This window comes from Balearica regulorum, chromosome 6 (assembly GCF_011004875.1).
Source record: "Balearica regulorum gibbericeps isolate bBalReg1 chromosome 6, bBalReg1.pri, whole genome shotgun sequence".
Lineage (NCBI taxonomy): Eukaryota > Metazoa > Chordata > Aves > Gruiformes > Gruidae > Balearica > Balearica regulorum.
The window spans coordinates 1,755,042-1,781,955 of NC_046189.1; the positions used below are offsets into that span (position 1 = coordinate 1,755,042).

Genomic DNA, 26,914 nt, shown 5'->3' on the forward strand with positions numbered 1-26,914 from the left:
CTCGCTGCTGTTTTTCAAAGGGTCTCACTCCAGCAAGCTTAAACTCCTGGAGGAAGAAACATGCAGAGATAAAAATCTCTCTGCCAAAGGGGCAAAAAAGTCAGTGTGTCCTTAGCTTGTCTCCACTTAGTGAAGTATTTAATCACATGCCTAATGTGTCTAAATGTGTGCCGTTAACCCTGCTGACTTCAGCGGGGTTTGCATGCCCTTCGTGTCCATGCTAAAGTGCTCTGCTGAATCGGGACCAGCTAGCAAATGACTACCGAGAGCTTGGTTTGTATGCAGCATGCAGGCAGAAGCCTGGAAAAAGCTCTGGAAAATTGGTTTACATGGTCTTTTCCAGTCTGTCATTCTGCAAAAGGCAGATGTGTGCTTCCTTGTCTCCAGCTGTCAGGGTTTTCTGGATTTTGGTGATTAAATGAATGGGTTAAATCAACATTTTCAACCAAATTAGTGTGGATGACTCAGCTCCACGCCAGCTGGCTGGTCTTGTTTAGGTTTGCCAGCTGCAAGCTGGACTTGTTTGAACCTTTGAGCCTGAACTCTGCTAGGTTCCCACTGAGCTAATAACCTGTATTACTGTGGTACTGATGTGATGCAATCTGCTTTCTGGGGGGAGGAAGAAGAGCTCTCTGCATCTGTTCCAAGTGAAGCCTTTGTGCTTTGACTTTGGCAATGCTGTTCCTCTCCGAATTTCACAAACTGTCCCAGGACACGCAGACCTGGGCTAAGCTTGTGCTCCTGGGAATCAGGGGCTTGCTCTGAAGCTGCTGCTGGGCTTCTCATCTGACTGCTTGGGTTTGCGACCGGTCCTGAACAGCTTTTCTGCTCTGTACACCCCAGTTTTACACGCAGCTTATGTTTGCAGCGCAGCAAAACGTATCCTTAAGCTTTTTACCACCCCCGCCCCCCAGGTTAAAACTGCACATGTATGTTCGTGAAGCATTGGGGAGGCTGGATGTTATATCTAGTAATTGCAGTGGAAGCTTTAAAGGCTCGTTAAGAAATCAAACAGCATGCAGGTAGGGCTTGGGGAAGTATTGATCTGCTTCTGGCTAGAGAAGTGCGTGTGCATGCTTCTAGATGCAGCACCCAGAGCCTCTCTGGTACCGGGTTTAGACTTTAAACATACTGTGGGTGTGGAGCAGCACAGGGTGTCTGCAGAGACTTTAAATCAAGCACTTTTCACTCCTCTGTGCTTTTTACTAGTTAAAGATGCTTTTGCTTTCAAATTTCTGGTTGCTGCCCTTACTCAGGCACAGCTGTGTCTCGCTGTATACGTATGCTGTACGCTTCCCCCGCACATGCGCGCACCTAGAATACAGCACTTACATGTACACATGCGACCAATATTTACTGATACAGGCAATACTGTAAAGCCGGTGTTCAGCTATTAGGGAGCACAACCATAGGGATACTGCTGACAACCAGAGAGATACTGGTTTTAGATATTGCACCTTGCAGAGAAAGCCTCCTCCTCCACCTGACCCTCAGCTCTTAGCCCAGGTGATTTAGCTGTATTTCTTCCTACATCCTCACTTGAAAGGTAAACAGGTTTCTTAAAGGCTCCCTAAACCCAGCAGTTATTTAAATCAACATCAACAAATGAATCCATGAAATGAAGTTTTAGGACATAGGCTCAGGGAAACTGGCCAGTTCTTGCAACACACATTTTTTTTTTTCTTGAAGGTGGAAGAAAGAAATGCAAATGGAAAGGAGCTCACGAGTTTCCCCTACCCAAATACGAGTGCTGCTGCAGCTAGGAAGGATAAGACCTTTGCCTAGATCCTGGCTGGGAGTGAGTCTCTGCAATGTGTCTGATGCTGCAGCTGGAAATCTTGCAGCAATGCAATGTGCTTCTGTCCCTGTGGGAGCGGCAGGGAGCCTTTAGAAATCAGCATTCCCCAAATGAAAATAACTCCTTTGCTTGTGCCTGTGCTGGCTGGGGAGATGTCCTGAGGCTGGGGGAGCTGTTGGGCCACACTCGTCTCCTGGAAGCGCACGGATGGACCCTGCGCACGGATGCACCCTGCAGAAAACTTAACCTGGCGTCCCACGCGATTTGGCCCAATGAAGTGATCTCTGCCCTTTCCAGACTTACTTATATTTTTAGTTGACTGCATAATCTGGCCCTCTAGAAAGTCCCTTCAGGAGGTCACACAGCTGAAATAATAGCTAATGAATTTTTAAAAATGATTTGGGAGTTATGAAATACTTTCTTCCTTCCCTCCCCTCAGCCCCTCTTTGGCAAATGCTCCTGGGTTATTCCACTGGAGTGCTTTCCCTTCCAGGGCAGGGCATGCTGCAAAAGCATCCTGATGTGTGAAGGAAGGACCTACGCTCATCTCCAAGTGTCTGCATGCTGCTCCAAGGCTGGGTAGGGCTGGGATGAGGAAGTGAGCTGAAGCATGCCATGTCACAGCAGCTCCAGAGACTGGGGAGAGCTGTTGGCATTGCTTTTCCTTCCAGAGATGACCTTACTCTGCTCCCATCACCTCATGTGGCTGTTTCATTATGGCATGACCTTAAATCCAGGGGATGGGGCTCTTGGGCTTCTCCAATATTAAACCATGCAGACTACTTCCATCCATGCTCCGTTAATGAAAGGAGGTGAGTTTATTCCTTTCAGTGGAGCTGTGCCTGGTTACGCAGGCTAGGCTCTGACTGCAGAAACTGGTGGTTTGTATTTGTTCTGGGTGAATCTGCTCACCTCTTCCATGTCTGCAAAGATCCTCCCATGTGCATGGGCTGTGGATGAGATGCTTAGCTTTTGGGGACTCACTGCCTGGCCAGGGACCGCCTCTGAGACCCAGCCTAGTTGTCTTGTTGGCTGAGGGTTGCTCCTAGGCACAAGAGAGCCGAGGGAATGCCTGGGGGCTGCCTTTCCAGTCCAGGCACCAGAAATGTCTGTGGCGATGGCCTGGGGCCCTGCAGCACCAGGATGTGTAGGGGCTGCTCTGAACTAACTTGTGTCTTCTCCTGGGCTTCCAGTTGTAAACTTGAAACCTGAAAATGTCACTTCATCCCTACTTGTGTTGGTCTTGTATGATATGGATTTAAATTTTACCAAGAGATTCGATAAGCAACTGAATGATAAAGACTCTCAGACTTGAGCATAGGCTGGCATTCTCAAAAGGATCAAGGAAACTTAGTGCCTTTCAAAAAAATAAAAATCTCAGCTCTGGAGGGACCCTAAATCTCTTTGGCCTCACCTCTCTGCTCCAGTCAGTTCATCAGACCCTGTCACTTCCCTAATAACTCATCAGAGGAAGGTACTCTTGCTGTTTGAAGGCCAAGTTCAGTGTGATGCTGTGGTGGGGAGTGAGCACTTGCACACCGTAAGGGTGAAACGGCTTTATCGTGCTTCAGCTCAGTGGTGTTTGAGCTCAACTTTGGGTTAAGGTTGGGACCAGGGTGGGAGAAAGTGGGGAAACCTTCCCAGTACCCTGCAGCCAGTCTCTGGGAACCCTGTTTACATCTTCCCTCCTTCCCTGATTTTTTTGTACCCTGTAGGACATGTAGGTGTGAGAAGGGTGTTGCTGGCTCCTGGGAGTCTTTCTGCCTCCAGCCTGTCTCTTTCTGGACCCTGATGCTACAGCAGGTCTGGCTGCTCCCCCTTCATCCCAATCATCATGCCCACAATGTCCATGTGACGCAGGAAAGGGGAGATCCCCACTGTGAACAGGCTCCTCACGTTAGTGTGGTGCCTGCTCAGTCTGAGCCTCCCTCTGTGACAAATCCCAGCCAGAGCTGCTCATTCTGCCTGTTGCCTCTTCCCTGCTCTCTGAGGCCCTTTGCTTCCTCTGCTGTTGGTCTCCTGGGCTGCTTCTCCTGGTCTGCTCCTCCTTTCTCCCCCTCGAGTCCCTTTGCTCTCTCTGCGCTTTGCTCCTCTGCCAAGATGAGAGCATGGGAGATGGATCCCAGCTCTTGGTTCAGATTCCCTCAGCTTTGTATTGTGCCTTCTCCTGGTTTTGGGCTCCGTCAGGCTCAACTCAATGCCAGCAAAGGGTAGGGAGATGTGTGTGAGCACGTGTGCTCCTGGCAGCTCTCTAATGTCACTGATCGCGCTTCTCACGGCTCCTCTTTGCACAGAGCTTCAAAAGCAGCACGGAATTTTCCTCCCGTGTAATCAGTGTGGGTTTGTCCTGCCACAGAGGAAGCTGATGCTTAAATCCCTTCTATTTCCCTCCCACCACCAGGCATCTGCTGCTATAGCTGCCCTGCAAGAAGGTCCATCTTCCCGAGATCCCACCCTGCTTCTCAGGAGGAGAGAGAGGATCCTGCAGTTTTGTGTCTACCCGTAGCAAGGGAACGCCCGTGTGTTAGGATCTACAGCAAAGGCGAGGGGAAAGGAACAGGTGAAGGTACAGAAACACATCTGAAAAATGCCCACAATTTGGGAACACTGCTGGCTCAAAATCTGAAATGCAAAAATCTTGATGTTTTCTGCTTTCCTTTCTGCACCAGAAACTTCTCTTGCTGTTGTGATGTCTGGCTCTAGCCCTACTTTATTGGTATTTTATTCAAGTCCCATGTATTTATTTAAATTTTAATAATAACAGAGCATGTAATGCCTTATTTGATCAATTAATGTAGTATTTTTAATAGAATATGTTTCCAGCCTCTCGATTTAGGTGAAAAAGCTTGACCGCATGATCTCTGAAGAGTTCAAAACTAGCAAAAAAGAGTTTGAAGTTTGGTTTCTGAAGTCCTATTTGTGTCTGATGTGGGGGGCTGGCAACTGCCTGGGAATTGGGGGGGGAACTGGGGATACAGGCTGGTCAAAGCTGCAGAAACACAGGAGGGCTTTCACAGCAAGGTGGAGAGAAATGCTTCGGGTACCACCCTGATTTTTAACAAAGACAGTCGGTTTTGCATTCAGCAGCAGTTATTGCTGTTGTACAAATGGAAGTGAGGAGGGTTGCATCCCTCATCTAGGAAGTCAGGGGAGAAAACTAGTCCAAGAGGTGTTTGGGTCTGAATTATTATTCTGTCTCTGGCCTGAGTTTTGCCTCTGTGTGCTGACCATAATGGTGACTTTAAGTGCATCCCCATCTCCACAAAAAAAAAAAATCTCTGGTGGTTTGTGAACCGCAGCACTGCTGATTTAAAGCATGCCTAAATATTTAAGGAAAGTCTGATTTATGCTGTAAATGCTTGCTCATCAGTTTTCCTTTTAATCATCGCAACTGTTGGGACTCTAAAGCCCCCTTGGCTCCTCCGGTCACTTTGCACGGCTTTTTAGTGATTCTGCTTTAACTGGAGACCTCGGGATGGCTCTGGCCCAAGTGAACTCCTCAAGATCCTTGTGCAGTATTCTCCTGGTGGTACCCTGAGATCAGCAGATGCTGGCCTTTCTCTCAACTCCCACTCAGTGCCTTAAATCCCAGGGAAAGCTCTCCTTCCGCTGCTACACCCTCTGCTTTGAAGACAAAAAATGATTCAACAAGATCTTGGGGGTTTGTATGGTTCAGCTGCCTTCAGAAATTTGCAGGGGTTTCCAAAGTGGAGAGGACACCTCTGTGCACAGCCTGCCCCGTGTCTTCAGTGCCAGCCCTCTGCAGAGCTTCCTCAACACTGATGCATGCATACTCTGCCTGCGTAGTAAGACTTGTCTGCCTGTAGTAAAGCTAGTTCTCCCGTGAGTGCTCCTGTCTAGCTGCATGCGATGCCCGTTGGCAATTCTGCACCGAGCTTGTCCTGAGTTACGCAGCTGAGATGCCCTTTGCCTTCAGCCTGGTGCTTCTAGCCCCAAAAAAGCTGCAACCAAACCACCTGTGGATAGCTGGTTTGGGATTGTAGTGGACATGCTGAGTCTGTGCAACTCCAAGGAGTGTCTGGGTGCCTGCACGAAGTGGGTGCTGGTGCCTCTTGGACCAGAGTCTTACTATGGGCTTCAGCAGGAGCAGGGTTCTGGCTGTATTTTCTTTTTTTCATTGTGCCCTGGCTGCGCATCCTCCCACTGCTTGTTTGGAAAGTTGTTGCTCGTCTTTGCTGCGTCGTGCTGCCCGGAAGGGTTCCCGGAGAGCAGCACAGCCTGTGCTCTGCCCTCTCTTCGTTATCTGCTCCCTTAATGCGTGTGCCTGCATCTTTGCCTTTCATGTCTGCTGCTTTTTTTTTTCTTACCCTCTTTCGGTCACTTGTTTTGGGTCACTTTTCTCTTGGTACTAACTCCACTGCAGGATTTTCCAGATTTGTTGCTTTTCTCTCTCTGGAGAGGTGTTTTGTTCTCATTTATTTGTTTTGCTGGCCAGAATATGAAAGGTTAAACAGTTTGGAGAACTTTATTCTGTATTTACTGCCGAGGTAGGTTTCTAAATCAACAGTAGGTCATGTATTGGAGTGACTCACAGAGCTGCTTAACCTTTTTCCTTCCGTTTTGTCTCTCTCCAAATCTGAAGTGCACATCTGCAATTTAGATTGCTGAAATGAGAAGCTGTGAAATGCATATACATTGCTGTAGATAGGTTGCTCTGCCTGGCCCCAGTGCAGAGCCAGTTGCTATTTGGCAGCGGTTGGATCCCTCTGGGATGCAAAAAGCACCTAAAAATACGGGGTACCGAGTGGATGTTCTGTGCTGGAGGAGGGACAACCAGCAAGGAGGATGGGCTGGTTGGGAGGCACAGGGCTGGGCAGAGGAAAAAAACAGGCACTCAAAGGAAAAGTATCTCGGAGGGGAAACTGAGGCACCCTTTGTCAACCAAAATTGGATGGGTCTGGACTGGGACTAGGTTCAGCCTGGCCCTTTTGTTCAGGGCGCAGTGGAGATGAGCGTCCCCGAGACGGGCTACGGGTGTGAGGACAGCAAAGCCTGCTGGCTCACACACATCGGATGGCCCGTGGTAACAAAGGAGCTGCTGTCTGTCCAATTAGCCCAGAGGGTCTGGTATAAATTGCCTGAACAAGGGACCTGAGCAGAGCCAGCCCAAGCACCCCATAGCACTTGGGGCACTGTCCCTGTCCAACCCCCCCCAAAGCAGCAGTGCAAGATGGGCTGGAGATGAGTGGAGTAGGTGGGGGGCTCCTTCCTCAACCATCACCTCTGCGGAGGCGCCCAATGTGCTGTCCTGCAGCACACCCCATTTCCCAGCAGCCAAGTGCATAGTTACAGACACCCCCCCCTTTTTCCCTAGCAGCAAAGCAGGGGTGCGACATCTCCACTCCCAAACTGCAGCCAAACCCCCGTGTTGTTTTTCTTCAGCAGCTCTTGGTCATTTTCTTCTAAAAAAAAAAAATAAATTATGGAACAGCCATATTTTGGTTTTTATCCTTATCTCCCTAACCCAATATCTTGATCCTCTGCTGTTCTCGGCTTAAAATGCAGCTTCTGAGCCAGGGGCTGCTGGGCAGACTGGTTCTGCTGGGATACAGCTGGGTCTGGCCCTGTGCTGAAGTGCTGCAGCGCATAGAGCCCTGTGGCTACAGCATCTTGGCGGGGGTCAGCTTGTTAGCACGCACCCCAATTCTTATGGTTTAAAGGGGTTCGGTCCCTCAGTAGATGCTTTCTGGTAGACCTGTGGGTACCAGCAGCTGGGAGTGATGCTCATCGCATCCTGTGCCCGCACCGTGTTTGAGCTGCTGCTGGGAACGTGCTGCATCCTGGCAGGGGTTTGTCACACTGGTACAACCTGATCCGTTCAGTCGCTATCGCGTAGTACAAGTTGTGATGTCAAATATCGCTCATTTAGGGTGCGACCTGCTGCTCCTGGCTGTCAGCCCACGATATTTTCTGCAGTCACGTACAGGGTATCGGCATCCACCGTGCTGCGGGGCGGCATGCTGTGGTTGCAGGATTAGTGCCTGCCTGGGAGGCTTGAGGGAAGTTTTTTTTTTTCCTTGCGTTTAGACCACAAATTACCTTGCTCTTGCAGCCTGCCAATCCTTTGAGGTTTTCACTAATGAAAGGACTGTACTGCGTGACCCGCTTGGAGTAATCTTATAAAATTTGAGTTGTTTATTGAAGTGGCTGTTGATAAAGGAATGGAGTAAACCTGTACTTGTTTTGTTTGGAGCTGGTCTAAAATCTGCTATTAAGATGAGGACAGTACCGTTACAATCACACACATAAAAAGCCACACCAGAGAAAGTAATGAGAGGTTTTTAAAAAAAACAACAAACAGTTTTTCTAAATAGAATGAGTATATTGACAACTGCCTGAGCGTCAGCTAGTTGATGCGCGTGAAAGATTATTGCCAAGAATCTCAGCGACGGTGCGTGCAGCGTAGGTTGTCCGTGCCTGCTGCACGGATCTGCTAAAGGCTTTGGATCAGAAACCGCCGCACGGTGTTGGGGATACTGCCCAGAGCATCCCCCTTGCAAGGCAGGATGTTTCACCTTGAATTCCACGGCTGGCAAAGCAACAGGCGGCTGTGACGGCAATGTGGTGGAGGGGTCTCTGATGCTGTTTGGCATTCTGATCCTAAATTAAATAATCTGGGAGGCTGTTGTCCTGATGGTCACCGCTGTGGGATGTGCTCAGTGCTAAATTCAGGTCCTCCTCGCTTTGTGCAGCGAGGCTGCTCCCAGATACACCGCTTGCTCCCTGTTAGGCATCGGTGAGACCTGCCCCTTGGATGTGACATCAAACCCACCTCACTCTTTCATACAGTGTATCCTGCCCTCTAGTGCCAGCAGATGCTGAGTCAGCAAGAGCCCCGGAGCAGGCTGTGCTGTGCTCCTGCCACTTTCCACCTTTTTTGTCAAATAGTTCTCTCGGAGCCTGGGAAACCGCTGCTGACGGGGCGGATAGGAGGGGGAGAGCTGCTAAATCTGTTGGTGCATCATTGGGATGTTTGCGCAACAGTTGGGGGGGGGACGGGGTACCTCAGTACGGCTTTGGAGCAGGCACAGCCCCTTGGAAGTATCTTTTTTTGGAGATGTTCTCAAGGAAAATGAGCTTTATAACAGAAAGAAGAGAATACACGTGGCAGGCTATGTGAAAGAAGGCTTTGGAGGTCAGAAGGTTGCCTCACTGATGAGCTTAAGAGTGAATCTTGCAGCCTGGGGAGTGCTCGGCTGTAAAGTAGGGGATGGATAGAGTAGGGATAACACCTGGGAACAGGTCCCTTGCTTTTTTCCTAAAGAAAAGCAAGAATAATTTTCTGTTTTAAAAAGAAACCAGAGAGCCTTTTGGTTTGTTACCAGCCCTGCTGGGAGGGGAGCAGAGGTTTCCCCCAGGACTTGCAGGAATTCTCCTGGCCGGTATCTGCTGCGGGCCGGGCACAGCCCATCAGCGCTCAGCACGTCTCCTTCCTCCCTCCTGACATTACCCTTCCCTTCTGCTATTTTTAAGACCCTTCCAGGCAAAAGCTTCGATATGTGCAATGCGAGGCCACGGGCTGGGGCGGGTTGGTCCCAGCCGCAGAGCTGTGCGTGCCTCCAGCCAGGCAGGATTGGACCCGCTGGGGGTTTTGCACAATTTCCTGGGTTATTTCAAGTATATTGAGGAAGGTCCGGCCACGGGAGCGCTGCCGGAGCCATGGATGGGAGGGGCGGGCGGCTTTTTTGTGCATGAGTGAGGCTGCAGAGAACGGAAAAACAGTTTTGTACAAACTCCTCTCCTCCTCCTCCCCTGCCCCCTTGTTTTGGATCAGAAGTGCTGGAGACTGAGGAAAAGGGGGGAACCAACCCAAAATGCAAACCCTGAGAGGTCACCCATAGTTTTCCTCTGATGCACGGTGGAGCGCGAGCGCTGGCGTAGCTGTTAGGGTGGGTTTGTTTCTTTAAGGTGTCTCCCAGAGGGAGGATCAACAAAATGCGATGTGGCAGCTATGGTAACTCCTTTTGGCGTTCAGCACAGCCCTTGCTGATCGCACAACTTGCTAGTGAAGAAGGTACAGCTGTCCAGGCCTTGGCAGGGTTCCCCACCCTCTGCTTGCTGCCAAACACTGTTTTTCTTTAAAAAAAAAAAAAAAATTTTTTTTTAGTTTCCTAAGAAAATGAAAATGAGAGGAAGAGCCTCGTTTGCCTCGCAGCCCCATCTGATGTCTCCTGGACCTGTGGGGGTAAAACCTGACAGTGCGCTGTCCCTACGTGGTTCTGAGATGTTGGCAGCCAGGGCAGGGGGTGGAGACCCCAAATTCAGGAGGGCTCCTGTCCTGCTGTGGGATGCTGGGGCTGAGGGGGACCAGGGATAAAGGCTGGGGTGCCAGCAGTGCCTGCGAGGGGCTGGGGCTGTGCTCAAGGCTGCTTTCCCTTCCCTGCTGCGGCCAGCGCGTGTGCAAGAAGTGAACCAGCTGGAAGCGGCAAGCTTGCTTGGGGGCAAAAGCACGGCTGCACGGTGCACCAACAACTTTCCCGAGTCGCTTTGCTGAGCGTGCCGCGGCTGCGGAGCTGCAGGTGCCTCGCCAGCTGCGTTTGCACCCGCAAAGCACAAAACACCCGTGGCCCAAACAGTCCCAGCCACCAAATCCCCTGCAAAGCTTTAGGCATCAACTCCTGCCCTGCGCTCTCCCTAAGAGGTCCAAGAAGCTTTCCTCTCCTCCTCTCCCCCTTTGCACCCACCGTGGCGGCGTTGGCCCTCGCCACCCCGTTCCCAGGGGCTTGCCCCACGCTTGCCGCAAGGCTGCTGTGTGGTTGCTATAGCTCATCCTCACCGGGGGCTCCCACCAGCCCCAAGGGACAAATCGGTGGTGCCAAAATCACCTTTGCATGGGGAGGGTGCAGTTTGGAGGACGTCTTTAAGATGGGCTTGTACTGGGGATGCCTGGTGTAGGGTGCCGCAGCTCACGCAGATGAGCTGCGTGTTTGCATGTGACGGGGAAGCTTGCGTGGAATTGCTCCCCTGGGGTTCTCCAAGCTTCTCTGTCAAGGCTGGAGCTGCTGGCGTGGCACCGCAGGAATGACCGAAAAGCCCCTCGTTTTGAAATATTTTGGCCGTGTGTGCAATTTTAAGGATGTGCCTGAAATAAAAAAAAGAGCTGAAAGGCAGGCTAATCAGTGCAGTGGATGAGTAATTCGAGGGGGGGAGCCTATGGATTTCCCATCTAGAAAGAGGGGTTTTTATTTTATAATAATGCAAATGTTGCTAGAGCTGTGTGAGAACTTGTGCAGTAGCATTTAAATGAAAGATTAAGAAAAAGCGGCACTGGGGAACAAAAAAAAAACCCGATTTGCACAGCTGGTGAAGTTGTGGCATTAGAAAACTGTGCTGAACAGCCTATAAAGAGGAGGTTTATTTTCTGTGGGAGCAGGGATGAGTGGGCAGATCTAATAAATGTACTCAGGACTTGTACATGTACCTGCCCAGGCATTGTGGCGTGCATGAAAACCTTCCTAATTGCAGCAGAAAATTGGTCGGTAATGATGTATACAAGAACAATAAACCGGTATCAAAAAAGCAAAATACATTTGAGGACTGTTGCTTTTAAAGCCAGGCATTTTTCTCTCTTATTCTGACATAATTCACAGCTAAGAAATAGCTACAATTTTCAAAGCTGTGTCTGTTTCCCTTAGGCTCCTTGAGCACTTTAAAATACTTACTTTTTGCCACCCATGGAGAGTGAAAGTTGCCTGGTTTACAAAATAACAGTGCTTATGAGTAAAATTTTCAGATTAACTCAGTCCTATTGAAAAATCAGTGTGTTCTGAGCTCCCAGTTCACTGCTGGAAATGCTAGCCTGTATCCCTGGGAACAGGGAATTGGCCAGGGGGTACCTATAATTATATTTTTGGGGTGACAGGGTATTTTTGTGGTGTTATCCACCACTAATTTCCTTGGCATGAACACGTAAAACAGTGGTGAGTTACCCCTTTGTGCGCATTAAGTTATCATAAGAAATATTGATTGCTAGGTTTTACGCTTTCCGAGGGGATCGCTGGAAAGGGATGCCCTCATCTCCCTTCGTCCTGAGGCACAAACTGCGACTTGAGAGATTCAAACCCGGGTGCTCTGAACCACTTCTGCACCAAAACCCCAGTGCGATTTCATCCCATCGCGATAGGGACGGTGCTGAGAAAGTAGACGCTCGGCCGCGCTCCAGCTCCCCTCCAACAAGGACATTTTGGACCCGTACGGTATAAAGGAGAGATTGTTTATTGCTGGTAATAATGGGAATGTATTAAACAAATCTCATTGCAAAATAGCTGGTGGTTGAGTGCGTAAAACCCCACTGAGCTGGAGGACGGCTTTGAGCGGGGAGACTGCAGGGTCGTGCCCGAAGCATCGTGTTTGCAATTACAGGCAGCGAAAAGGACTTGGTGATATTAGGAATTTCCTGAGCTCCCCAGGAAAAATAAGGTGGCCTGCTTTTATCATATAGTTTTATGCCTTGGCACCTTAAGTTTCCACAGTGGTGGCTTCCTGGTGCTCCCAAACCTGCTGTTTTAGCCGAAAACTCATCTCTGGTTCCCCATGGATGCTCTTGTGCGGGCTCAGTCCCTGCCACCCACCCCACGCCGTGGCACTTGCTGATGCCTGGGGTGCCGCAGCATGCTGGGCAAGCTTGTCTGTGTATTTGGGGGAAAGTAAGACTTAAAAGGTCACAAGAATTGAGAAGAGATGCCGATGGGATGCAATTTGGTGTGTGCGTGGCACGGAGGTGATGCTGGGCATCCTGGTGGGAAGCACGTAAGAGATGGGCGCTCAGTTTTGACCCACCAAAAAGCTGTTTTCCCCATCCTGACTCCTTTGATTAATGTTTTGATCGTGTCCCAGATGCTTTTCTCGGTGCCTCGCTGTTCACGTAGTGATGCTGGTACGAGGGTGTATCTCTCCCATCCAGCAATGTGCTCCTGGGGGGGGGGATGACACCCGGTGCTCGGGGCGGGTGGCATTGCTGAGCACCTACGGATGCTGGGGCTCCTCCCGGGCCATGTGTGCAAAATCAGCCTGCAGCATCGCTTTTGCCCAGGATGTTTGCTCTGCAAGCTCTCATTTAGATGTTCAGCTTTTTTCTATATGCGCTATATGTATGCGTTGCCCTTAGCAGCTGCTCACAGCCGGCACGGAGGGATGGGGCTGCTTGGATGTCGGAAGGAAAGCGGTGAAACGCAGAGGATGAGCAACGAAACGCTGTTTCGTTGCTCATCCTCTGCGTTTCACCGCTTTCCTTCCGACATTGAAATGCCATTTCATTGCTTCCCTGTCCTGAGCACATTTAGGGCGACCACGCTTCCCACCGCATCCGTGGAGTGATGGCACTTGGGTATCGGGGTGCCGCAGCGCTCCCCGCGTGTGCTTTGCACAGAGGGATTCAAGTCCTTTCTTGTTCTTAACTAAAGATAAACCACCCTGTTACCAATGGCAAATCCTTTGCCTTATTCTTCAGGCTGCCCTTGGGTTTTGGTTTGGGTTTTGTTAGGGGAAAAAAACCATCCCCGTGATTTTTCTCAGCTTCCCCTCCTAGCCAGGAATTTCTTCATATAAGCTATATTACACAGCGAGATTTCATCACGGCGCGTGTGAAACATGCCCTAAGGGTCAGTCTTAAATGCGTGTTCTTTGTGGCTCTGCGAGATCCCTCTGGCAGATTAATTTTATTAAGGAGTTTGGTTTTGGGGACGCTGGATGCGGATGCATTGGGGAATCCCCTGGCCATGCAAAAATGCCACTTTCTGCACAAAAACTTCTCCCTGGTTCCATCTCGCCCTCTCTCGAATTTTCCAAGCTGGATCAGCTGATTTTTTTTTTTTAACACGATCCTCAGTACAGCCGCAATCCCACCCCTGTCTCTCAAAGCTGAGCAGTTAGGTTTATTTACATTTAAGCACAAACACATGATTTTTAAAGGAGGCCCAAACAGCTTAAACCGAAGGCATAATCGCATAAATTACTGCGTGAGGATTTTTGGTGGCTAAATTAATCCAATACCTAGTTCCTAAGCTTTAAAGCGTGCATTTGGTGGGTCTTGTATCTCTTAAGGAAATGGTAAAGCTTCTTCTTGGGGGTGGCAGTTAACAAGGCAAAAAAATCTTGTTAGGGGTTCAATTAAAGCTAGTACAGGCTTACGGGACCTCTTCCAGTAAATATATATCAAGTTGAACCAGTAGACATCTGTCTCTCCTCCCCACTCCCTCCCTTTCTGTTTTCCAAGCTGTTAAAAGATGGAGAGGGGAAGGATGGAAGAAGAGGAAGGACTGTAGGTCATTTCCAGCTCACCGTACAGCGCAGGGCATGGGGGTTATTTTTCTTTTTGATGTCTGGTAGCTTTTGCAAGCTGTGCAAGACCGGTTCTGCCTAACTCCTGTCCCTTGCTGAAATGTAGAAGTAAAAAAAAAAAAAACCAACTCTCAAATCCTGTGAAGGCTCCCAAATGCAGCCCCTGGGAGAGGGATGGGGGATGCTCCTTCCCGGGGAGACCCCAGCCCAGGGGAGGTGCAGGCAGGACAAAGCCTGTGCGCTGACAAATGCCTGTCGGCTGCTGGTTTGGTGCTGCCTTTCCTGGGTTCGCTTTGGAGGATTAGATCAAAATGTCTTTTTATTTTTTTCCCAAGGGTCTAATGGCACTTTGAAACCCTCGGTTAGCAAGAGGGCTTAACGGTTGTTGTTGCTTATTTAACATTTGTACAGGAGGGGTGCTAGGAGCCTCCCTGTTGCATTTGCACGCTCCTCCAGCAAGGTGCTCACATCCTGATGCTGCTTCCCATGATGTGACAGCTCATTTTCAGGGGAGAAAGGCTGATTTTTATTTTTTATTTCCAGCCCCCCCCCCCCCCCCCCCCCCCCGCTAAGGGAAAACCCTCCTTTACTGTTAAACACCAAAAGTCTCAGACTAAGGGTGACAGATTGTAGCAAAAAAAAAAAAAAATCAAAAGGAGGTCCTCTATTTTACCAGGCAACCTCCCAAAGTTGAAAGCCCTGCTCTGAAGCAGGTGGAGAAGCACATCCCGAAAAGCCAGCAGAGCCCTGATCCCCGCCACGCACATCCATCCGCATCCACGCAGGGAAAATAGAAGTGCGGAGGAGGTTGAGCAGAGCCTAACAAAGAGTCCGGGGGAGGGGATGCTTGCTGGAGAAGAGCCTCTCTGCTGCTGAACTGGGTCCCCTTGCCGGGAGAGGGACGAGGACATTGCAGAAGCTGGTACCGACGGCGCGGTTGCCGGATGGACCGGCTGCAGTCGGATGGGTCCGGTGTGGAAGTGGTTAAAGAGATGGGTACAAGGGTAAGGGCTGGCTTGCTCTGATTTATTGGCTGGCTGAGTTAATTTGCTATTTGTGTATGATTAGTTGTTGCTGAGTGGTCATCTTCTGCAACTACAAATCTAATTAAATGCTGGGGTGCCTGGAGTCTGTTTTGTTTTTTTTTTTTCCCTGGCAAATATTTCTACTGTTTTAATTCTTGAGAACTAATCATTAATTAGCACGAGGCTGCTGGTATCCAGCTGGAGGTCATCTTGTTTTTCCTCACTTCCAAATTTGCTGGAGAAGTAAATCATAAGTGATGGTGTATAACACTCTCCAAGCCACTTAGAGCAACCCACTGAGATGTCTGACGGGATCATCAGCTCGCAAGGAGCAGCAAGGTTGCTCGGAGCCAGCTGAGGATCTGGCCCAGCACATTTTTCATGGCACAGCACTTTGTTTTAATCGGCTTTTTTTCCCCCTGCCTTATCTTCTGCAAAGCCTGGAGAAGGCGGGGAGGAGGGGGAAAAAAAAAACCCTCCCCGAAATGCGTGCTTTCTCGGACCGGCAGCGGTAATTCCCTGATTGCACGTTGTGATTGGGGTGGTGGTGGTGTTCCCTTATGCGTTCATAGCCTCATCAAGCTATTCCTACGTCTCTGCAGCGAGGCATAAATCGTAGAGATCTCGGGCCTGGGGATTTCAAAGTCGTGCGGAACCACATGGAAAGGATTCTCAGAGCTACAGCTATAAAAATAATTATATTGCTAAGGGGAAAGAGTGACAAGAAGTGTCTCCAAAAGAGATTTCGGTGGTGGTTACAGAGTCTGTGCTGGCTCTGTAAGAGGCTGCTGTGATCTCCAAGGCTAATTTATCACCGCTACCTGTAACTCTATGAAACGTGCCCCAAAAGCAGCGAAGGAAGGGAGGTCGCAAAGGAGCAGCACTGCAATCTTCCCCTTTATTTTAACGAGGATGCTTCGTATGCTGTTAAAATAAGAGCTGCTCCGCACAGATGACCGGTGCAAGGATGACTAGTTTGGAGACAAATTAGGTCTACTTAGCCGAAATGTATGCCTTGACTGCTCCCTTAACGACCCCTCCATGCACATCTCTCCTGATAGGACTTTTACCGCAGCCCTGGGTAATTAAGTAATAACAGGCTTTTGTTGCTCTTCTAAGTGGTCCTTGGGTTTTGATCCAACGTTTTCCCTTTACCTTGCGTGTCCCTAGCTCTTTATGATCGGTAATTAGTTTATATGCATCTAGCCCATGGCAGACTTGTCTTTTGCGCATCTCCTTCTCCGGAGCTTTTTGCTTACACCCCTTCTTTCGAAGGTCTCTGAGCCCGAGCGTTTTCTGGCTGACTGCAACGTATTTGGTGCTCGCTGTGTAACAGATTTATTCTTTCCCGAGAAGAGACACGAACATAAACAGAAGATCCAAAATGCATTTTGCTGGGCTTTTAAACGCACTGAGATGAAAACCCCCTGCTACAAGCCTATTAATGTAAATACCAAACTTTACAATCCTTCCTGTCAAGGAAACTTATTTACATTTTTCTGAGGATGCGTATAAAAAAATAGGGCTTTTGGGACAAAAAGGGCTTAGTTCCAGTGTCACAACACCCCCAGTTAACCGTACTGCTCTCATAAACTATAGAATTAGGTTGTTCCCAGGGCCAGCAGAGATAACATCTGTTTGCTTCTTGCAGGACAAAATGAAATAGGATGCTAGCGTTTCATACTGGAAACGGCCCTGAAGGAGCGATGTCAGAGGGCTGAGGATTGTGCACACACACGTTGCACGCGGCTTCCCCAGCACCAAAAAAAAAAGATGGGAAAGGTGTTTTAGTGCCAGCCCCTAGGCAAAGGGCTCGTTGCTGAGCCCCGCTTGGCGAGTGGGGAGAAGGGGATGCAGGCGGACTGGTCTTACTGGTGCGGGGTTTACGGCTGCGTCGTCCTTTATGCTTTGCTGATGCTCCTGGCCGTCCCAGTTGGACGGGATTTTTCCTGCTAAACGGAATGAGTGGAAACGCATTTTCTTTTCTCCTGAATGTTTTTGTGGTTTTAGAGCATCTTGAACATTTTGAAGAAACAAGAGAAAGGTGGTGGCGGGGGAAAGGGCACAGGTGCCGGCACTGAGGAGAGGGAGATTTGGGGGAGGAAGGCTCAGCTTAGCACATGCAATAGGATGTTTCAGCAGACTAACTGCAGTGCAAAGCTGCGCCTGCTTCTCTGGAAACTACCAGAGTAAGTTGTCCATAATTACACGGAGCAGAACAGGAAAAGCTCTCGTGGCCAGAGGAGCGAGCAGCAGTGACCTGCTGGCGTTGGCAGGAGCCAGGTGGCATTTTACCAGTTCCCAAGGCTCTGATTTTCTAATCAAAAAGCTCCCCCGATTTATTTATTTTTTTTGCAGCTGAAGGGGAACAACCGTTTCTCCAAGGAGAAAACCCTTCCTTGCCCAGCTCTCCCCAAAAAACCCAGGGAAAAGGGAGGACGGCGGCAGCAGCAATCCAGCCTGAGCGGGGCTCGCCCTCCGTGCTCACCCGCTGTCTGCAGCGCTCGCTACTCCCTAGGAAAAGCAGGACCCGATCCCAAATTCAGATAGCTATTTCTTAGGAGTTTTTCTTTCCCACCAAGCCTGCACAGGCTGCTCCCTTATTATGCATAAAAACTCCTCTGGCCATGACAGGTCCACGCAGAAGTCCATGTCGTGCCAGCCACCTAAATTTGCCCATTTTAGAGGGTTTCTCAAGGATCTTGTAATATTTTTTCATTATTTTTTTTCTGCTGGCAGACGTAATTTTTGTCGCCATAAACGATAGAATTTGACACCGCACCACACCAGGCCATTTGTCAACAACGTTTTCAACAGTTCAACCGCACGCGTGTGCGATGCACGCACAGGCACAGAAAGGAGAAGCAAGTGGGGGGGGGGAAATCCGGGGGCTCAGGGAAGGCAACCTTCCTCTGCAAGGCACGCAAACGCGGAGCAAAGAGCCACCTCTAACCGCCGGGTTGGAAGTCGGGTTAGGATAAAGGCGCCGAATACCGATTCACTGCGAAACAAACCAAAAACGCACCGGGGTTTGGCTCTACGTCATGTTTTTTTTTGCGCAGTCGGCTCTCTCGCTCGCAATTTCTTTTGGGTAGGATCAATCTGAGCATCTACGCATACAATCTGCCCCGTCGGAGAGTTGCGAGTAATAATTGAAGCGACGGTGATTTTTAAATGCAGTTTTAAAAAAGGCAGTTTTTACTGCTAAAGTACTGTGTGATAGAGAGGAATGGCTTGCGTATTAGATAACAGTTTTAAAAACATCGTTGGCTAATGGCAGCACATCATTTGGGAAACAACAGAATAAATGCATTGTTCCATCCCAGCACTTTACTATTCAGCCAATCTAAACTGCTGAAGAAATATGTGTTCGGGACATTTTACATCTGCTTTTGACAAGAAGCCTGGGTTTTTGCGTGTGGGGTTTTTTTTGTCTATTTGCTACACTTTTTTTGGACAGATTAGCATGGGAAAAGGCACTTTGTTTTATAAATGGAGGGTTTATCCTTTTAAAAAAGTGACTCAACTCTGGCTTTTTGCAAAAATTAGGGCACAGCGTGCAAAAAATAGTAACACCAGCAACAGCCACGACAGCAGTGTTACCTATTCAAACCAAACTAAACAACAGGCAGCTTGTGCAATGGGTAGAATAAGCAATTTTTGAACAGCCTAACATTTTGGGGGCTCCTCAGAAGAGTGCGTGGAAACTTAAATTACAGCACCAAAATGCAAACCATTTCAGGGCGCCAGTAAAACATTTCCTTGATGTGGTTTGTAAAATGGTTTTAAGTCTGCATTTCACACCCCCCAGTAAGCCCTGACGGAACACTTTTTCAAACAAAGTACTGTAGTTGCATCAAGATTATTTTTTTTTTTTAAATGAGCCATTTATTGCTGCTAAAACAAAGATGGATTTGCCTCTTTAAATAAGCCTGGCCAATGGGCTGGGATAAACTTTCTTTTCATCTTTAAGGAGCCGATTCTCTGCATGATGAAATTATTTCATTTTACATCACGCGCGACGTTACGAGGAGGTGGGGGGGGGAGCACGTTTCCCCTTTGAGCGTTCGCTGGGCGAAATGGGTTCACGGGCTCTGCTTTATGTATCGAGCCCCAGAGAGCGACTGGCCGTACGCAAACTCTGGCTGACACAACGCAGAGCTGCTCTGCTTAATTAGCTTGAGATGAAGGTGTTATTAAAGGCCTTTTTTTTTTTTCTTCCTCCCCCCTTTACTGTTTATTCCTCCCTCCCCAAATATTACAAAGGCAGCATAAGAGGAAGTAGTTTTCTGCTGATGGAAAACGATGAGGAAGGGTTTAGCACTGAGAGTAAATAAGAAACTAAGTCCCAGCCTAGAAAAGTCTAACACCAGCCTTTGCTTTATCGGCACTTTGGGGAAGGGAAACCGAACAAATACGAAAATTTGGCAAAGTTTCTTCTATCTTTGTTCACTTTTTATTGCGTGAGGGGGAAGGGGCGCAGCCCGGGGTTGCAGCCGACATCTGCTGCTCGTTTCTTTTAAGAGAAATGCAACCTGGGGCGAACTCATCGCCGGACCCCCGGGTGTCCCCGTCCACCCCACCACCCCAGCTGGGAGAGGATGCGGGAGAGCCGCTGGCTGGGCACCGGCATTTTGGGGCACCCATGGAGCGGGGCGGCAGCTGTTTCTGATCCCCGTGTCAGTCTGTTTTACTGATCGATTGCCTTCTCCATGAAAACACTTCCCCAAAGTGGCGCTTTCTGGCAAATCTCACGCAGAGATGGTTTCCCCCCCAGCCCTCATCAGCCAGTTCTCAATGTGGGTCCCCTCTCGGCTCCCCCATCCCTGCAGAGCAGAAACACGCTGATTTTTTTTTTTTTTTAAATAGGACATTTCAGATTTTTGTCTGCCTGGAAGTTTGTTCTTTTGAATTTTCACGGCACAGGGGAGCGGGAGGGGACCAGACACATCTACGCTGCCCATCTCACCACTGGGTCGCTAGCCCCAAACCCCTTGCCCAGCAGCATCCCTGCAGCCCACCAAGCCGCGCCGCCTCTCCCGGGGCAGGACCAAGCCCCGCAGCCGAGCCGGGTTGGCACGGGGAGCCCCGGGAGCCCCATCCCACGGCCAGACACGCGCAGAGCATCATCTGGGAGAAGAGAAATCAGTACCTACCCCTTCGGCAGCTGGGCTCGCCTGTCCCGGGCGGTGGCTAGTGGGAAGCAGACATGGACCACGCTCCCTCCATCCTCCATACAGAGAAGGCATAACTCAGCCTCTCGTGAGCCACGTAACTGCAGCTCGTCATCTTACTGTCCATCTCGTCGCTCTGTAGCACCTGGTAGAGGAAGTCTATATACCGCGCCGCCAGCTTGAGGGTCTGGATTTTACTGAGTTTGTCAGAGGGCAAAGTGGGGATGATTTTCCTCAAGGCAGCAAAAGCTTCATTGAGCGACTGAGTCCTCTGCCTCTCCCTGACGTTGGCCAGGATCCTCTGGCTCTGTAGTTCTTCATAAGATTGGGAGCTGGGACTGGACTTTTTCCCCCTCTTCCCTGGGTTGGGGCTGCCATCTTCGCTGGACTTCTTACTGTATCTTCTCTTCCTGCCAAATCTCTTTGGCTGCCTTTCCAGCTCCTCTTCACTGGTCCCCAAGCTATCCACAGGGGAAACAGGAGAACTGGAGCTTTCTTCCATGCTTTCTGCAAGAAGGGGAGGGGAAGAGACTTTCCCCCCCTCCTTATGTTATGTGAGTGTGTGTGTGTCTTAAATGTGCTTTAAATTCCTGAGACAGATCCTTTGGAAAAACAGGAGGGCTGCTTTTTTTTTTTTTTTTTTTTTTTTTTTTTTTTTGCTGACCAAACGTTTTCCAGGTTGCTTGAAGGGCTCTTATTTCAAGGACCGGGGTTGTGCAAAAAAAAAAAAAAAAAAAAAAAAAATTTAAAAAAAAAAAATTGAGGTCTTGGAGAGAGGAAGTTATTCTAACTTTTTGGAAACTTTAGCTGAGCTCAGTTGCTAAATAGTTGTCAGAAGCGAGGGAGGTGCGGGGCTCCCTTCTGATTGGCCGCCCAGGTCAGTGGGAGGAAAGCTTTTCCCCTGCTAAACTTTCACAGTTTTATGTTACACTTAACTAAAATCTTGGGAATGCACCTCGGATAAAAGATAGCTGGCGACCCCCCCTCCCGCCATCGCTACCCCCACCTCTGTAGATGCTGAGTTTGCATCTGGGGAAGGGATCTCTGCAGGGTAACCCCCCACACATACGCACAGCCAGGGGTTTTGGGGTGCTGATGCGTTTGCTGAGCACTTGCGAGCTGCCCCCCAGCCCGTGCTGCCCAGGGGACGGCTCCCAGCTCCCTGGCCAGGCTGCAGCGGTATCTTGCCCGAATCAGGGTGCAGGGCATGCGAGCCCTTGCGCACCCAAGAAGACACCCTGTTTTGCTCTTGGCCCCCGCTGGGGTTGCTGCCCTCCCGGTCCTGGGGGGTCCTGCAAACTCCCCTCGTGGCACCCTGCTCCCCAAACCCCTGCAGAGATGGGGTGGGGACCTGCCCCCCCGTCCCACAGGGTGTGCTGAGCTGCGGGACAGGTGGAGGTTTGGGGACAACTGGGAGAAGCCTCTTCAAGCCCCCTACTTATGGGGGGCATGGAAAGAGCCCCCCCAGACTAACCCAGCGGAGCCCAAAATATGGGTCATCTGGAAAACAGCTAATAGTTTGTAGAAAACCCCGCGGAGGGGCGATGCTGGCCATGCAGCCCATCTGCCTGCCGGTTTTCTCCCCGCTTCCACCCCCCCCCACCTCCGTTAAGTACTAAATAATATTTTTTGGGGAAGCAAGAGCCGAGGTAGGTAGGAGGACGTGCTTTCCTCCGGTCTATCCTGCCGCTGAAATCGTGGTATCCCAGTGCATAAAAATCATGGTAGTGGCTCTGGGGTTTCTGATGTATCAAACAGAAGACAAGGGATCTATTTTTCCTCTCCATCACACCAGGGAAAATGTGGGAAAACTCTGCTTGCTTCCGTGGAGCTAAGGCAGAGCAAAAATCAGATTTGGACCTCTGATTTCAGTTACAGCCCAAATTGCAGGAACAGACGCATTCCTGAGCAGCAAAGATCATGTTTTCGATACGGAGCAGGAAAATAAAATAAAACAATAATAATAAAAATAAATAAGACAGAAGAAACTCGTAAAAAATGTAGATGTTGTTTCAGAAGAATTAGTTTAGAGTAGATTTCTTTGCAAAGTTTTCCAGTAGGTATCAACACTCATTAATGGAAAAAATAATGTCTGGTTTGATTGGAAAGTGTTCCTTGGTAGGAGAAGGAATTTTGGCTTGCCTGGGGCTGACTCCACTACTGGTAGGTAATGTTTATAGTGGAAAGACTTCCCCAGGCAGCCCCTGGGGACAGCCTGTGTTTGCTTTCAAAAGGAAAGGTTTTCAGGTGCAGCACAGAAGTCGGAAAGCGAGGCAGTTCTGCAAATAGATTTTTAATCCAATTTAAGACCCCGGCGAGTCGGACGGGGCGGGTGCCTCTGCCGCTCGCACCCCAAAGCCAGGTTTCCAGAAGGGCTCGGGGCTGGCAGATGGGGCTGAGGGTTGGCGACTGCTCTGCGTCTGCGACCTGGAGGTCTGTGAGCGCAGGGGTTGGGATGGTGGCTGCCAGCCCTGCGGACCCAAAGGCAGATGCCGCCCTCGGCTGAGGTAGGGCGTGCAACGTTTGTGCTGGGGAAACCCCAGTAACAGCCCCTTGCTTGTCCTGTAAGTGAAATAAACCGCTGTAGATAGCGGTGCTGATGTGAAACTGCGCCTCGGAGGGCAAAACGCCCCTCGTAAGGGGTATTCAGTTTGCACTCGAGTTATTTAGAAGTCTCCTCTTAGTGCTTGGGATCATTTCCAAACATTAAGAGAAGCCATCACTGAAGACTGGAGGGGTACCTCTGCTTTCCAGCTGCAAAGAGCACGCTTTTCCCAGCATTTTCAGGTTCCGTACTGACTGTACCGCGTTGCCGGCGGTGAGCCACCATGGATTTCAGGGATGCGTGGGGCATGGGAGGGCTGCGGGGCTGCGTTGTCCGGTGGGGACTGCCCAAAGGTGCTATAGGTGCCCACAAAAGGCTGCTGGGGGGGAAGCAGGGCTGCGCTTTGGGCTGTGTTTGAGAGCACCAGGAGCAAGGGGAGCAGACCAGAGCTGGCCAGAGTGAGCGGAGCTGCTCATTGCTGCCTCTCTTCTTCCCCCCCCGGCCCTGCTGACATGCACGTTAATACTTATTCTGCACCTTCCTTTTGCCCCGCCGTGACCGCCAAAGGCAGAACTCGATTTCCTGGGGAGCGAGGTCTTTCCAAGGGTGGAGAACAGAGAGGTTTTGGGGGCGGACTGCGTGAGTGCATCTCAAAATGCCGAATTCTCAGCTGGCGCGTGCTTTTTGCCTTTGCGATACCCAAGGGACCCATCCCATACAAGCGTGACAGGAGACGTGTAGCTCCTGGGCATCACGCTGGAGTGATGGTCCAGGCCGCTGCTGCTCCTGGCACTCTTGGCCATGCCTCTCCGGGCTGCCATGGCAGAGCAGCCCCTTGCTGCTCCACACACCGTGGCTACATGGAATAAATAAATGAACAGCCCCAGCCTGCTGCTTGGCTGCTTCTAACAAGTCCAAAGGAGCATTTCCATGGCAAGCAAGGCAGGATTTCTCCCTAAGGGGGCTGTTGCTGTGCATAACCTCTAAATGTGCAAAGCTTTTTAGTATCAGGCAGGCTTCATTAGGGGAAATTTATGGTGGAACTTGCCTGTGTCATAATTATAAAGGCTATGAGCCCGGCTCCAACGAGCATCGCTCCAGAGCTGCTGTGTATGTGTGTACTCTTTACGGCCACCGAGTCCCCTAGCAGTACTTAGTGCCAGAGCTAAGTCCGGTGTTGACAATACTGCAAATATCTTCCCTTGGAGCAGACCAAAGGCACAGTCTACGTGTGCGCAGACCCTGGTGAAATGTGAGCTGGCTCTCCTGAAGGAAGAGGGAGTTTGAGAGATTTGTGGGGGAGCCACGTGGTACAAAGGTACCGCTGGTGAAGGAGGATGGGGTGGATGCATCCTTTCTGTTGCCACGGCCGGGTGGGAAAGAGGTTATGAAATAAAAACTGTGTTATAAACAATAGTTTTGGTGAAAGTTTAATGCCCTGTTTAAACGTGGCGTCGACTATGATGCTGCTGCTGTTGCGCTGCCATTATCTGGCTCCTAAAATTTCTAATTTAGAGGAAAACGATGAGCACAGACTGAGCTTTGGGGGCAGTGCTCGTTGTCAGTAGGAAGCGTGTGGTCCAGGGCTTGGCCAGCAAATGCAGAGGAGAGCATTTGGCTTTCTGCCCCTGCCACCCTTCCCTCTGCCCACGGTCGAAAGTGGGAAAGGCTGGGTGCCCTGGCAGTAAGGGCGACAGCGTTTCAACGTGCTCAGGCTGCTCTTCTAGCTCCTCTCTGCTGGGGGAGCTGCCAGGAATGCAAATTTTCAGAGCAAACCGAAAGAAGAAAGATGCTGTTGTGCTTACTGCTGTCCTCCTCCTCACTACGTACAGCTATAGCGAAAAGCATCATCTGTCCTCCCAGTAACTACCCTGTTGCAAATTGCATCCAGCTTCAAATGGCATTTACTATAGCTAGGTCTAATTAAGCTGATTTTTTTTTTTTTTTTCCCTTGCCTTTGGTGTGATTTAAGGGAGAATTCCTTAGAGCTCATGCAGCAGCCACCGAACAGCGTGTTTCTCCTTGCACTTCTGCTTTCTGGGCTTTGTTCCCTTATTCCTCGCGTTGCACCGCAGCAGTGTCCAGCCACGGTGGGCGGATGCTTCCTAAAGCATTCACCCTCCAGTGACAAGTTTATAATTAAAAGCAAAGGAGCAGCGAGCGAGCAGGGCAGATAAGAGGCGGGAGGTACGGCGAGTGAGGCTTTAGGGATAAGGCGGTTGGAGCGGAGCACGGTTTCAAAGTAATTGGATACGCTAACGTCGGAGTTTTGTGCAGGAATGTACATCTGTTTCTGAACTGTTACCAGCTGATGTGCCCGCTCTTCCTTTCTGCTGCCTCAGTTATGAACCCTGAGAGCAGCAGACACGAGCGAAGGAGAGCCTGACCCCGGGGACACTGAGTCCTATGGCTTGTTAATCCTGCCAACAAATGCAGGCAAGGGCAAGGCGTGCTTTTGATTTGCAAAGGCATTGCTGGGGCCATCGGGTGCACCGATGTCTGTCTCATGGGGAGCAAGGTAGCGTCTTCTCCCCGTGCATGGGTTGATGGCTCCATCTGGCTTCCTCAGCTTTGTGCTTGAGGCAGTTGGAAATACATAGAATCATAGAGGTCTGTTCCAACCTTAAGATTCTATCATCATCAAGTCCAACCGTCGACCCAACACCACCATGTCTACAAAACCATGTCCCAGAGTGCCACGTCTACATGTTTTTTGAACACCTCCAGGGATGGTGACTCCACCACCTCTCTGGGCAGCCTGTTCCAATGCCTGACCACTCTTTCGATGAAGAAATTTCTCCTAATGTCCAATCTAAACCTCCCCTGATGCAACTTGAGATCATTTCCTCTTGTCCTTTTGCTAGTTACTTGGGAGAAGAGACCACCTGGCTACAGCCTCCTTTGAGGTAGCTGTAGAAAGCAATCAGGTCTCCCTTGGGAGAGGCCGTTTTTAGGGATGACTTTACAGGAGAATGACAGAAAAGAGAGAAGGGAAGGAAGGGCTTAAAGATTTTTCCCAGTAGAGATCTTTCTCCTGAGAAACTCCGGCAGGCCCTTTGTCCATTTCTGTTATGAAGCTGGCAGCTCCATCTGAGCTTTGACCAAGCAAGGTCAAAAGTGTGAATTGCAAGGGACATCTTTCCAGAGCTCGCTTTATTTGCTGTGTATATTGCCAGGAGAAACTGTCTACAGTGTAATAAATGCAAATCATAATCAATCTTCAAAAAATACTATGGTGAGTTGGATTGTTAAAATGCACTGTAATTCACAGCTTTTCTAAACGAGGCCCAGATTTGGCAAAGCACTGGAGCATGCCTTGAAGAAGAGAGGTGCATCGGAGTGCTACTGACTTCTGTGGGGCATAGGCAGGTGTTTCCAGTTGCATATGCGCTAAATACAGGTCTGAATTTCTGATCTGAACCCTCCCTGAAATAAGCCATTTTCATTGGCTTTGACAGGTTTTGGATCAGGGTCTCAAGTATTAAGCTGTTGGAGCACCAGTTCTCATCTCCTGGGCATCTAAGCTCTGTTGGAAGTAGGACAATGATAATGTAGACCAGACGCAGTTCTGCCCCGAACGCTGGGTGCAGTGTTTCATGTCTGATTGCTAGCAAGATTAGAAATCCGCATAACTTCTCATGTCAGTAGCATTGGGAAGATAGCGTGTCTCCTGCTATAGGAAGAAACCCAAAAGCAGTGGCTTTGCAATTATGGATTCTATTTTTAATGATAGTGCAAAGCAAAAAGAAGAACTGGCATTTGGGGGAGTAAAAAGTAGTGGCTATCATGATTCTAAAAATAACATTTCTATTTTAGATCATTTACCCAAGGCCACCACTAATTGCAGGTCGGAGCAGAATGTCTCCCTGGGAATCCATGGGGAAGACAAATTTTTTTTTTTCCTCTCTTTTTGGAAGGTGAAATATTAATTGCGGCTGCAGCAGTAGTAACTGTAGCTTAAAAACTGGGCTAGGGAAAATTAAAATATTGTTTCATGAACTGGAAAATCAAAGCACGTGAAATATTTTGTTCTTCTTGCCTTTCCCCCCGCCCCATCTCCAGCCTCATTAAA

At 49.6% G+C, this 26,914-nt stretch overlaps 1 protein-coding gene across 3 annotated transcripts in view; it reads right to left on the reverse strand.

Moving 5' to 3' along the window:
• The window catches only part of TWIST2 (twist family bHLH transcription factor 2), a 37,096-nt gene extending 15,995 nt beyond the window's left edge, over nt 1-21,101 (reverse strand). For 2 of the 3 annotated variants that reach the window (XM_075755870.1, XM_075755871.1), the window contains exon 1: nt 20,280-21,101. In XM_075755870.1, the coding sequence (XP_075611985.1) occupies nt 20,317-20,799 (483 nt within the window). In that variant the 5' untranslated portion in view covers nt 20,800-21,101 and the 3' untranslated portion in view covers nt 20,280-20,316. Of the gene's footprint in view, nt 1-19,534; nt 19,950-20,279 lie in introns of those variants that run through there. The other variant, XM_075755872.1, reaches the window with a different exon arrangement.
• Between the last annotated feature and the right edge of the window lie 5,813 nt (nt 21,102-26,914).